We start from the raw sequence: 13,141 nt of genomic DNA, 5'->3' as shown, positions 1-13,141 counted from the left end.
TATGTGCCATCGACAGTTCCTATGATTTGCAAGTGGGAACTCATGTTCAATCGCACTTCTCATAGAACCATCTTAATCAGTAATAATATTCAACGGAGCTTTCTCTTTCATTGCTTCCAAGAATGTTTGGAAAAGCTAGACAAAGCTTGGTGTCTTTTCATCTCTTAGGAACGCACAACCTAGCTGAATGATTGACCATGTCTGTTTATCCCAATGAAGGGTGCAAAGGGCATATCATACATGTTTGTCATATATGTTGTATCAAAAGACACACAGTCATGATGTGTTTCATACGCCCTCCTTGCTGCACCATCTATCCAGAATAGGTTCTGAAGCCTGTAATCAACATCCAACTTAAACTTGTAAAATTTTTTTGGGTCATGTTGCTTCAATTCTTCAAAATATTCCAGCGTTTCTTGCAAATCTTTATACTTTTCAGTTGTACGTAGTGTTGAGCGGAAGACGTGCACATCTTTATCTTCATATGGTACTAGTTGCCTAGATCCATAGAATTCAGACATTAGCTGCATAACACGCCCAGTTTTTAAGTTGCAACCATGCAACAAAGAGATAAATGCTTTCTCTTCTTTAGGAATTTTTTTTATGTGATCTAAGGAATTTTGTCAGTGAAGGCTTGGTAATGAGTGCATGATTGTGCTCAGATATGAAATAAATCACATGCCACCTAGCACCAATGAGTTTCACAACCATTCTTGCTTTGCATTGTGTACACTTCATTTTTTTTCCCTCTTACTTTTGATGCCAGCACTCTTTTTGTTATGCTTCCTGTCTTCTTCTCCTTCTATTGGCATCTCAGCACCCCCTCTTGATCAGAATTAGAATCATCATCAGAATCATATATAAGCTCATCAATTTGTTCTTCAGATTTACTTTTCTTCCCTTTACCTTCTTTCTTCTTTGTTGCAAACAAATTGTACCTTTTCTACCTCTTTTGTAAATGCTGATCTGCGTGATGTGTTGGTCCTGATTGAGAAGCCAATTCTTTTAGCATATGAATTATAGTACTCTTTTGCTTCTAATAGAGTGCTGAATGTCATTTCATTGTGTGGCCCTTGAGGTGTAGACCACACTTCTGCCTCAACAGCTTCTGAAAAAGACCTTCTGTACCAGATTGACCACCAGCCAATTCTGTGTTATGAACAACATGCTGAATTTCTTCTAAGTGTGTCTCTTCAAGTGACAACCTAACCTCTGAAACGCTAGGAGCATCTCGCTGGTCAACAGGATCCACCTGAGTGCAAAATTTAATAGTATATAGAAGCATATTTTCAAAAGGTCCAAGCAAAATGTAATAGTATGTAGAAGCACATGTTACATAAGCATATATGGAATGAGTTGCATAAGTATATATGTAATGAACAAGAAGCAAAATTTGTGTTGTATAACCATATTTTCTCCTTTGCATAAGCATATTTTCAAAAGGTACAAGCAAAATATAAAAGTATGTAAAAGCATATGTTGTATAACCATATATGCAATAGGTTGCATAAGCATATACGCAATGAGTTGCATAAGTGTAACTTCAAGTGGCATTCTGACCTCTGAAACGCTCGGAGCACATCGTTGCTCAACAGGATCCACCTGAGTGCAAAAGGTTGGATTGTTTGCAGACGTATCTATGTTAGCTCCAGAAATGAAATCAAAGTCAACATCAGGGGGTAGTTCATTCAAATCCATCTTGTATCACTTCTTTTTTTTGTTGGTTCCTACATGGACATGAAACAGAAAACCAGAATTGAATGATATATGTACAACAGTATCAACTCACATGTTTGCTTCTTTTTTTTTAACATTTGTGCATTTGTGTGGGAACGAGATGCTACAGAAATATTGAACTCTGTATTATTTTTTATTTTTTCAGGGAGCACTTTTGTGTTTCATGCAAAGCAACAGCTAGCAGTAAGGTAATTCTAGTGTCCAAATCAGATCTGATGTGTGTTTCTTACTCTGAGATATTGCTATACGATCTATGAATGCATACCTGTGGTATCTGTGAGGCAAATCTACTTTGTTCATCTTATTAAATATCTAAAGAAGTAATATTTTAATAACTAACAAGTCTAAACCACCAGAGATTTAGCCTGCTTCATTAATTGTTCAGCTTATTAAATGTGGAGTATAGGTTCTTTTTTTCATCTGCTCATCTATCCCCTACTGGCTACTGCCCTAGAGAAAGTGTCGGTGTATCAGGAACCAGGGGTCCCTGAGTCCCGAGACCGGGCCGGCCATCCGCCACGCGTCACCATCCCGCGAGGTCCACCCTGCGAGATAAGAAGAAGCTAAGTCCCGGGAGAAGGTGCTCGGGGCCGCCGCCTCTGGTTCCCAAGCACCCCAGTTCCCCGATGATCCGCAGAGTCCAAGTACCGGGAGGGAAGTGCTCGGAAGGGTTCTCGCCTACCCCTGAGTACTGTAGTCCCCCGATGATCTAAACAGCCAAGTGCTCGGGAGAGAGTGCTCGGGGCTGCACGTGGCAGCCCCCGAGGACTCGGTTCCCCGAAGGTCTCCCCCAAGTGCTCGGGAGAGAGTGCTCGGGGCTGCACGTGGCAGCCCCCGAGGACTCGGTTCCCCGAAGGTCTCCCCCAAGTGCTCGGGAGAGAGTGCTCGGGGCTGCACGTGGCAGCCCCCGAGGACTCGGTTCCCCGAAGGTCTCCCCCAAGTGCTCGGGAGAGAGTGCTCGGGGCTGCACGTGGCAGCCCCCGAGGACTCGGTTCCCCGAAAGGTTTCCCCCAGTGCTCAGGAGAGAGTGCTCGGGGCTGCACGTGGTAGCCCCCGAGGACTCGGTTCCCCGAAGGTCTCACCGGAGTGCTCGGGAGAGAGTGCTCGGGGCTGCACGTGGCAGCCCCCGAGGACTCGGTTCCCCGAAGGTTCGCGCAAGATCGTTCGACGACCCAAAGGGTCCCCTCGCCGGGGTGTCAGCCAGTCAAAAACGCGAATGCCGCATTTAATAGGCACGCGCGGCCTGACATCCTGATATCCTGACATTCTCAGCTGCCCACGCCCTAGTGTCAGACCCTGCCATGCTCTGGCAGGGGGGCGTGGGTCCATTAAATGCACGGGTCCCGTCCCGTTTCACCCGGGTGCCTCGGGATAACGTTACTAGAATCGAAGTGCTCCGCCTGCCACCCTGCCCCGGCAGAAGAACAAGACAGGGTGGGCGCACCGGGCACCTCTGCGGCTGCCCGGTGGGCCCTCTTAATGGCGCCGGAGGACCTCCACAGTGGCGGGTGGTCGGATGCACGCCGCAATTTTCCACCGCCCCTGTCACTTCGCCAAGACGGAATGATGACGTCTTTCTCCGTGGCACCTTAGCACGTGCTTCCCCTCTTTCCCATTCAGGATAAGTCGAGGTCGGCGCGCCTATAAAAGAAAAGGATGGAGAATACATAAAACCACGCACACAGCACACAGCTCACAGCTCACAGCTCACGAATCATCCTTGAAGAATTCCGCCTCAGACCCCGAAGCTCTCAAGGGACAACCCGGAAGCACCCGAAGCCCAGATCAAAAGACGAAGAACATCACAAACAAGCTCAAGCCAAGCTAGAACACGAGAGCCTCAAGCTCTCTGTAGACAGCTCACCCCTGTAACCAGATACATCCTTGAAGAATTCCCTTCAAGGAGAGATATAACACTCACACAGGAGTAGGGTGTTACGCCCCCGCGCGGTCCGAACCTGTCTAAATCCCGGTGCACCCATCTTTCTTGCACTAGGTCGATCATCTCCCACCACCAGCCACTGCATTTATTTCCGTTCCCATTTATTTCCCAGACAAGCTCGTTCAGGATCATCCCCCCGGCTGAATCTTTAAAAAGGGGTCTCTCGGGATCCCTGCGACAGGAGTTCATCCTCCGACAGAAAGTAAAATGGACCAACAACCTACTCCAAGATTTGGAACTTTTCTGCTGCTGCTTGCACTCACTGTCAGGCAAATCTGGTGATCAAGTTAGGCTACTTAAGTGGGTTGGAGAAGCATATTTTTATGAACTGATAAGCATGTTTGGTAATTAAGTAGGTAGATTGCAAAGTTACTTGCTCACACACCCTTATTTTTCTCTATTGCAACGCAGGTACTCAAAATAGTCACTGCAATGCTTGTTGTATATGCATTATGCAAGAAAAAGAATCTACTCATTTGGGATCAAGCAAAATTGTGCAAATTTCGGTTATGTTTGCTTTTTGGTAGTTCAAAACTATATTACATGGTCTGTGCATTTGCTTTCTCATGTAGTTCAAAGTACAGTGCTATGCGCAGCTGAGGTTAGGTATGCGAATATGTGTAGATATATGGTCAGAAATATGTGAGGCAGCTTTTTGAACTTGTGCCCAGATTTATGTGCTGTGAAAACTTGCATGTTAATCTATCATGCATATGAATTGGGACAATTTGACTTGATGTTCAGATCTGAAAAACAGATCTACAGTATTAATGTGCTGTTTTGTTAGGGAAATAGATTTTAATGTTGATCTGTGATGCATAGCACTAGGGGATCAAAACTAGCAACATCTTGTTATATCCAATTTGGTACAGATGTGCTTATATAGGCAATTTTTCTATCTCTTCTGAGTTATGCATTTATTAGCAAGTTTATGTTTAGATCTGCATTTAATCAACATTAAGGGCTCTTTTTTCTGCAAAAAAAGCAATCAGATGGCAAATCAGATGGGCAAATACATACCTGTTGCTCCAGAGAGCAATGGTGATCTAAAAGAATTTCTGCTTCTTCCTGTGTGGCAATGGCGATCTGGAAGCTACAGATCGCCTCCGCCTCTTGCTCCAGGGAGGAGGCGTGCAGGGTTGGGAAGGCGTGCTAGGGTGGGAGACGGGGGTGGGCCCGAGAACTGAGACGAAGCGTGTCAGATGGGGCTTTTCATGTTCGATTCGTGCACTGGGCTGCTTTGAGTACGTGGCCTGATTAGGAAGCCTACTAATCAGGATTTGTTTCCTAATAGGGAGTGTGCGGACGAACATGCAAACGGACGCACGTTCAGACGTTAGCCACGTCCATAAAATATTTTCCCAAAAATATATGTAATACCTCCGGTTGCAACCTCAGAATCATCTCCGGGAATCTATAAAAGTAGTTCAAGTCCAGCTTATGGATCCTATTAGTAAAGATAACTTTTGATTCTCGAAATCCATTTCCAGAAGAAAGCTATTTGATGAAAAAAGAAAAACTGAAACAGGGCCTAAATTGGGTTGCGTGTGTAGTGTACCTCCTCTAAGTAATGTGCAGCTCTGCACGTTACGCGCACATAGCCCATTTTCGAACGCCAGACAATGCGCCACCGCTACAGAACCGCCACCGGCGACGGCGGCGTTGGCGGCGGCGGCGGCGTTGCCACAGCGACCATGCGCCTGCTGCTGCCGCTAGCTGCTCGTAATCGGCGCGGGGGCACTGCAGGAGATGGCGGCATGGTGTGCTTCGTGGCCTCGTGCCGCCGGCCGGCGTGGCGGTCTGAACAGCATGCGCCGCGGAGGGGGTACAGGGCGTGCGGCGACGAGGCGTCGCTGAGCGCAACTGCCGCGCCGTCGACGAGTCGTCATCTGAATTTAATTTTGGGAAGATTGCAAAAACCCACCTGCATGTCAGGCGGTTTTCAATACAAAGATTTCAAATCCAATAATATCGTCGTAATCCATCACCCATAGCAAACATGATACTTTATGTACTTGGTGATGAAATCCTCAAAAGTTGATCGCATCAACTCTGTTACGACAGGTAAAAGAGTACCCTTATTGTAATTATGTTACTTTAGGACAACAGGTTCGAATTAAGGTCCTTGTTTTCGATTACGACCCCATAAAAAGGTAGCTGGAAAATATGATCCCTGAATTCCATGACGGTCTACACACGATTTGAATGGGACGTCCAAATCCATGGGAACCCACGAATGTCTAGGAAACTTGGTGCGTGAATCCAGTGCCGGAAACAAAGATTCTTCGTTGGTTCTTACCGAAACGTTTACGCTATCTGATGGTCGCTTTGGAAAATACGCCGGCGAAACGAATGAAGCATTCCTCGTGATAAACAAAAATAAGGGTTGCTTTCCGGGTGACAGTGACGTTAAGTGTTATTTAGGTGGAAGCTGAGATACACACCATTACCAACGAATGGATGATGGCTCAGGAGCCTAAAACAAATGGAGAAAAACACTTTTGCTTGGCTCCTTTCTTTGTTTCACTTTTCTTGCCCATCGTCCAATGGGAAAGATTTCAACAACTGGAGGAAGAAAGTAAAAGGTGCATTAGGAGGTCTTAAGACTGTGTCCAACGGTTTCTCTTCAGTGGCTAAAATCCCTTCAGGACGGGATTTTCGTTCCCTTCAGCGCTCCAACGGATTCCCTTCACGGTTCCCGTCGCGAAGGGATTCCCAGGGTCATTCCCTCCAGTCCGGGATTCTCTCTTCTTTCCCTTCGTGATTCCCCTCGAAGGGAAGCTGTTGGAGATGAGAGAAAATAAAGGGAATGAAAATGGGAAAGAGAATCGGAAAGGGAACGAAATGAAAGGAATATTGTTGGGGACAGTCTAAGGAGACCCCTCAACACTTGGAAATTGTAGCAGCCTAATTCTATATCTTCAGGCAGTAAAAAGGCCCATAGCAATAGTTATTGTTTAATTACTCCATAAATAGCATTGATTCCAGTTAAATTTGTACTTACTCGCAATCTTAGACCCCATTTGAAACGGAGGAATTTATTAAAAAAAACTGCAAAAAGGAAATTGACAGAAGGATTCCTCCATTTTATTTTCCCCCAAACACATAACAGGCCTTAGACAGACACATGCTGCAGCTACCTAGAAGGCCACTCAGACTGACCTATCATAGTCACACCTTTGAATATATACCAACACACAGAAAACAGAATAACAAGGGAAATGGGGTCAAATTGCTATTGGAAGCATTAGGGGCCAACAAACAACAGCCTCGGCTGCAAACTTCTACTCCTCTTCCATTGTGCTGCTCTTGCTCCTTACAAAAGGGAGGAAGAACACAACAACTGCTCTGCAGCATAAGACACAACATCTTGGAGAAGGAGAAGGAGAGGAAGGAGGCATGAACGCCGATTTGGGCGTGCCGAGGGAGCTCGCCGGGCTGCAGCGGAGGAGGGCGCTGTATCAGCCAGAGCTGCCTCCATGTCTTCAGGTGTGCGCACAAACCTCTTTCTCTCTCTCACACACACACACTTCTCCTGCATGCTGGCCTCCATGCCGTCTACACCTTAGGTTTTTTTTTTGTTATGCTAGTTTACAAGTTTTTGGTTGCAATGTTTTCCATGTAGCACCCATACTTTGGTTGTACTTAGAAAAGTCAAAACAGCTTAATTTTGGAACTTCTGAGGAACTTTTGTCACATTGTTGTATAAGAAATGGAGCCTAGCTCAGTTGGTAGGAGACGTGGGTGTATGTCCTAAAGTTCCCGTCCTCTTTAGGTTTTAGCTCAAGCCTATTGAGATCTTGTAATGGCTCTAATTGATACTATCGTGAGCCTTGGTAGTCAGTCAAAGTCTCAAGATCATTTAGTCGTTTGTGTAGAACAGCTGTTGTCGTTAACACCTTTCTGTTCAGTGTCTGACAATTTTGCACCCAATGCTTCTAGAGGAAGCAGAATTCTTGGTTCAGAAGCTTCTGTTCCTCATAGATCCCTTTCTTCCACCACAAATTCCAATTCTGCCAGAGTCTTAAGGTTTTCCTTCAAAAAAGTACTGAAAACATTTCAACGAGAATGTCTGTTGTATAAATATAATTGTAGGCACCAGTTGAAACAATGAAACATTGTAATTCTTGATTTTTGAATCATTTCCTTTTTTTGAAATTCTTAAGCTTTTGAACAGATTTGTAAGTTTACTATTTATGCAATGATGCTACCTTGAACCAATACCTTTAATACTACATGAAAATATGTTAGTATAGCATCAGCCAACATTCCACATGCTTAGAGCTGTGTATCAGTTTCAAATAATTAAATGTTTGCCTGGGTCTCATGTCTCTGAAGAATGTATGTTGCAAAATTTCAACCACTCTGACCAGGGAGCAAGAATCAGAGTGAAGTTTGGTGACTCAACAACGACCATCGATCCAAAATGTGCGAATGTTGTCGCACAGGCATTCCCACACACCTTTGGTCAGAAGCTAGTGCATTTTCTGGAAACAAACACGACGGTCCCTGATGTGCAAGTCACCGAAGAACATCCACCAATTAGGTTAGGATCCAATGCAAACTAGTTACTAGTACCATGACAGCTAACAATTACATTCTTATTTTGGTTTATTGTACATATGTTTAAATATTTATCATTGGCGTTTCTCTTTTGGACATAGCTCTCAAATTATCTTCTCAATTATATGCAGGGTTGGTGTGGTGTTTTCTGGAAGACAATCGCCTGGAGGGCACAATGTCATATGGGGTACCTACGATGCTATGAAAGCTCAGAATCCACACAGTGTTCTGCTTGGATTTGTAGGTTAGCATAGTTTCAGTTTTCTTTATGTACTTTCGATGTATAAGCATCTGCATGCTATTTCTATTGGATCGGTCAACATGTTGGAATTTTCACTCTTCTTCCACAAGCAAAGCATGTTGCATTCAGGGACTCGTGGTTCAGAAATAAAAAGAATCTAGAAATTTCAGGTGTGCTGCCAAAATCCACTGAAAATTACCATATCACAAACATCCAGTCTACAAACAAGATTTATGATCACAGCAGAATCTGAAAAATAGATTTTCTTTTTCTGAGAGCAGAATCTTAAAACTATTCTGAGTGTTACCTTAATAAGCTTCTCAACTTGTCGTATGTATTTGATTTGCTGATGTACTCCTACCAACAAATTGAGCTAAATCCCTAATGAGTTCCCCTTGGATGTTGATATTTACACAATATGTTCTGTTCTTGCCTATGACACATTTGCATGATATTTAGTTCATGTTTCCTGGTGAATTCATAGTAATATCTGAGACATTTTGATGAACCCCCTCAGATCATATAGTTTAGTTTCTAGAAGAAACTCAAAGAGATAAGCGTGCAAGTTAGCTTGAATCTGTTTGTATTTCTGTATAGGTGGCACAGAAGGCCTATTTGCAAATAAGACGATGGAGATCACAGATGATGTTCTTTCATCATACAAAAATCAAGGTTCGATACATTTATTTAACTACTTTTTTTCTTCTATAATGTTATACTTGTTGATAACAGGAAAATTTTACCCTCTTGAAGGTGGTTTTGATTTGCTCGGCAGGACTGTTGATCAAATCCGCACGACAGAGCAAGTAAATGCTTCAATGTCAACATGTTGTGATCTTAACTTGGATGGCCTAGTCATCATTGGAGGTATTACTAGCAGATAAAAAAATATTTCTTCTTGATTAAAATGAAATCATCTGCTGGTTGAACATGGTAATTAATTATAGAGCTGCATGTCAACGGTATCACAAATTAAACTGTGTAAGAGCATTGGAGTTTCAGCCTCTCATCAAATGGGATCTGCTTTACATTTTTTTCAGATAAATTTTGAATAACTTACATGTGCATATTTCCACGGTTCTGACATGTTTGATCCTGTAGGTATGATAGTCATTTGTTTTCCTGCAGTAATATACTGCATGTGTCAGGATGGTATCATGATTTTCATGATAAATAATGTAATTCTCAATGCTTTTTGATCTCCAGGGGTCACCTCCAATTCAGATGCTGCTCAGCTTGCAGAGACCTTTGCCGAGCATTGCTGCAAGACAAAAGTATGAAGTCATTACCGAGTTGACATGCTTCCAATCTTGCAATACGAAAATACATTTTAAGCTACCTCATCTTTTTTACAGGTTGTAGGTGTCCCTGTTACATTAAATGGTGATCTCAAGAATCAGTTCGTGGAAACAACTGTTGGTTTTGATACAGTGTGCAAGGTGAATCTTGTGGGATGTACTAGTAGTGCAGCAATGCTAAATTCCGAAAGCAGTATACAAAATGCCATATCCTGACAAGTTTATATGATAATTTTGCTTTCAGGTGAACTCTCAGCTTATAAGCAATGTTTGCCTCGATGCAGTCTCGGCTGGGAAGGTAAATTGCGATATGTTTCATTCACAAATCACAAATGAATTGAAAATATTGAAATGTCTTGTCATTTATTTTTCGGAGTTTGGAAGGAATACCTGATTATGACATTTACTCTGGTTATCTTTTTCTTATCTGTCAGTACTACTATTTTGTTCGCTTGATGGGTGGCAAAGCATCTCACGTTGCCTTGGAGAGCGCGCTTCAGTCACACCCAAACATGGTCCGGTTTGATCAAGTGATACAAGTGAACAATGTTAGAATTGTCTTTGCTAACATTCTCCATTCAGGTTATCTTAGGAGAGGAGGTAGCATTTTCAAAGCTCACACTGATGGAAATTACAAACAAGATATGTGATGGAGTAGAAGCAAGGGCAGCGCAAGGTCTGCACAATTCAGTGGTTGTTTAAGTTGAAGAAAATAATTAAAGAATGGTTTGCGCATAGCTCAATGAACCCAAACATTTATAACTCTGTGGTAATCTCGTATATTGGATATTAATTTTCAGGGAAGTACCATGGAGTGCTAATTATTCCTGAGGGACTGATCGAAAGCATACCAGATATGTATGCTCTCATTCAGGTACATCTTAACTCCTATTACTAAATGATAAGATGAAAAATCGGTATTCTGTTACATCTTACCGGTTTTCGTTATCAATATTCCAGGAAATTAATAATCTCTACAGGAATAATGTTCCTGAGGACGACATTCCATCTCAACTTTCTCCGTGGGCCGCTGCCTTGTTTAAGTTCTTGCCACCTTTCATCAGGAGAGAGGTCTTGCATTACTTGTATAATTGAGTAATATATTACTTTTAAAAATGGTGGTCTGAAGTTCTGAAACATTTTGTGTTCAGTTGCTCCTGCATCAAGAATCTGATAACTCAGCACAGCTATCCCAGGTTTGCAGAATGCTCAGCTCTTCATTGAATTTATCTTGCTCAGTTATTGACAACCTTTCTTTTCCAGATCGATACTGAGCAGCTCTTAGCCCATTTAGTAGAAGCAGAAATGAGCAAGAGAACAGTAAGTTCTGCTACAATATAAAATTATAGGTATAGCCTTTCTAGATGCAGCTCTTTTGAAGTTCTGATGTTGTTGATTGATTTACAGAAAGAAGGGAAGTACAAGGGAAGAAAATTCAGTTCAGTCTGCCACTTCTTTGGTTCTCAAACTCGAGGATCATTACCATCGAACTTCGATTGCGATTATTCTTATGTAAGAAACAAATCAAAATAACTTCATTAGCTATAAACTAACAAGATCTTGTTCTCGAAAAAATTTAACAAACAAACTGTATGGCGGTGGCGGGCTTCTAAAAGTTAAAGTTTGCAGGTTCTTGGCCATGTCTGTGTGCACGTACTAGCAGCTGGGTTGAATGGTTACATGACCACCGTAACAAATCTGAAGGACTCGACCGACAAGTGGCGATGCGCTGCCGTTCCTATAACGGTGTGCTCTTTTCGTCTGATGCTTTGTTTTTCTTTGTGAATTATGTTCAGTTAACTAATATAGAAACTATAATGTGATGCACCATCAATACCAGGCAATGATGACTGTGAGGAGGCACTTGCGTGGTCCTGGAGCTGTTCCTATTGGAAAGCCAGCCATTCATCCTTCTCCAATTGAGCTGAAAGGAAATTCATATGCGTAAGTCGAAGTTTATAGTTACAACCTATTAAAGGATTCGAGATTCAAATCGTGTTACATTCATTCCTCCTGTAAAATGTAAAAAACATTAGCAAAAAAGTTGTTCATGGCTATAAAAAAACAAGGCCAAAAGACAACAGCATGCAAATACAAAGCTTGAATTTTGCTTAATTTTCAGGACCACCAAAAAACATAACTACATCAGTTTGTGTTAAAAACATTGAATTTCAAAGCGACTCTGAAAATTCAGGGAAAAAGGCATGGTATCAACAAACTCTATTTTCTCATATTACTCAGGATCCTGAGGGAGAAAGCCTCAAGCTTTCTGTTAGATGACTTCTACAGAACTCCAGGAGGCATTCAATTTGAGGGACCTGGCGCAGACGCCAAGCCGATCACATTGACAATCGAAGACCAGGACTACCTGGGAGAGATCGAGATACTGCAAGACTACTTGGAGAAGGTTTGTGCATGGAAAACCTGCATCCGATATGTATCTAACAGAAAATCTGTAACTGTGGTTGAAACTTTGTCGAACCTGATATCTCAGGTGAGGACCATTCTGAAGCCTGGATGCTCAAGGGAGATTCTGAAGGCAGCAATAAGCTCCATCGCGTCAGCAAACGATGTGCTCAGGGTCATGTCCGCGCCCCTAAATGCTGAGCTTCCCCTCTACCATTTCAACTGATTTCAATCTTCATCAGATATGCAACTTTTGCCAGTCAATATCTGTCATTCATGTGACATCACTCCAGTTTGTAGAACTGGTTAAGAATCATCGGTGTCTTCTGCGGCTGCTCATCTTTGGTAGCTTTTTTTGTTCCGTATTCCTTTTTCCATAGAACCTTCTCATTCATGTCAATAAAAACAATGCACCGAAGTGCATATAAGCAGATAACGGATATAGATAAATGCATAGGCTGCCTTCTTTTGCCTAAAGTGTTTTGACTCACATATTTGGAATTTTCGAGGGAATATTGCCTGCAGAATTGCCAATGTTTGCGTGGAAAAATGTTTAGACCTACCAAGATCAATGTTGAGTGAAACTATGTTTCGCGGAGATTTCTAAAATAGCATCATGCACAAATAAGCATCGAAACCTGCACTGTCACAGCCTCAGAGCACATAGGCAAGTTCACACATCTGAAGAAACTGTAGAAGCTGAGAGAAAATTTACGAAAGCCCTATGGAATTTGCATATATGGTATGTGAATCTCAGATGAAATCCATGACATGGATAGCATATTTGGTCCTCATTTCCCTGGGCAAGGCAGGGACATTCAGGCAGCATAGAGCCTACACACATGATATTTGAAGAACAACACATTTCGAACAGGGCCTCGTACCAGTGACAGGAAAATGGTGCCTTTAAATGGCACCGTTTTATTCTTTTGATCATATTCTCGCAAAGTTGAT

General features: G+C 42.6%; 1 protein-coding gene across 1 annotated transcript; it reads left to right on the top strand.

Moving 5' to 3' along the window:
* The first annotated feature begins 6,890 nt into the window (after window positions 1–6,890).
* On the top strand, window positions 6,891–12,677 carry LOC133902241 (pyrophosphate--fructose 6-phosphate 1-phosphotransferase subunit alpha-like). The gene is made up of 19 exons (XM_062343850.1): window positions 6,891–7,168; window positions 8,053–8,225; window positions 8,374–8,486; window positions 9,081–9,155; window positions 9,237–9,350; window positions 9,690–9,757; window positions 9,839–9,922; window positions 10,026–10,079; window positions 10,216–10,296; window positions 10,364–10,457; window positions 10,582–10,655; window positions 10,742–10,852; window positions 10,933–10,977; window positions 11,045–11,101; window positions 11,189–11,293; window positions 11,411–11,527; window positions 11,622–11,725; window positions 12,023–12,188; window positions 12,276–12,677. Exons 1-19 carry the CDS (start codon window positions 7,079–7,081, stop codon window positions 12,411–12,413), a joined length of 1,863 nt encoding a protein of 620 aa, XP_062199834.1. The 5' UTR covers window positions 6,891–7,078; the 3' UTR covers window positions 12,414–12,677.
* Window positions 12,678–13,141: the final 464 nt, after the last annotated feature.

This window comes from Phragmites australis, chromosome 20, assembly GCF_958298935.1.
Source record: "Phragmites australis chromosome 20, lpPhrAust1.1, whole genome shotgun sequence".
Lineage (NCBI taxonomy): Eukaryota > Viridiplantae > Streptophyta > Magnoliopsida > Poales > Poaceae > Phragmites > Phragmites australis.
The sequence above is the reverse complement of the archived record's forward strand: the minus strand, read 5'-3'. Positions and strand labels throughout refer to the sequence as shown.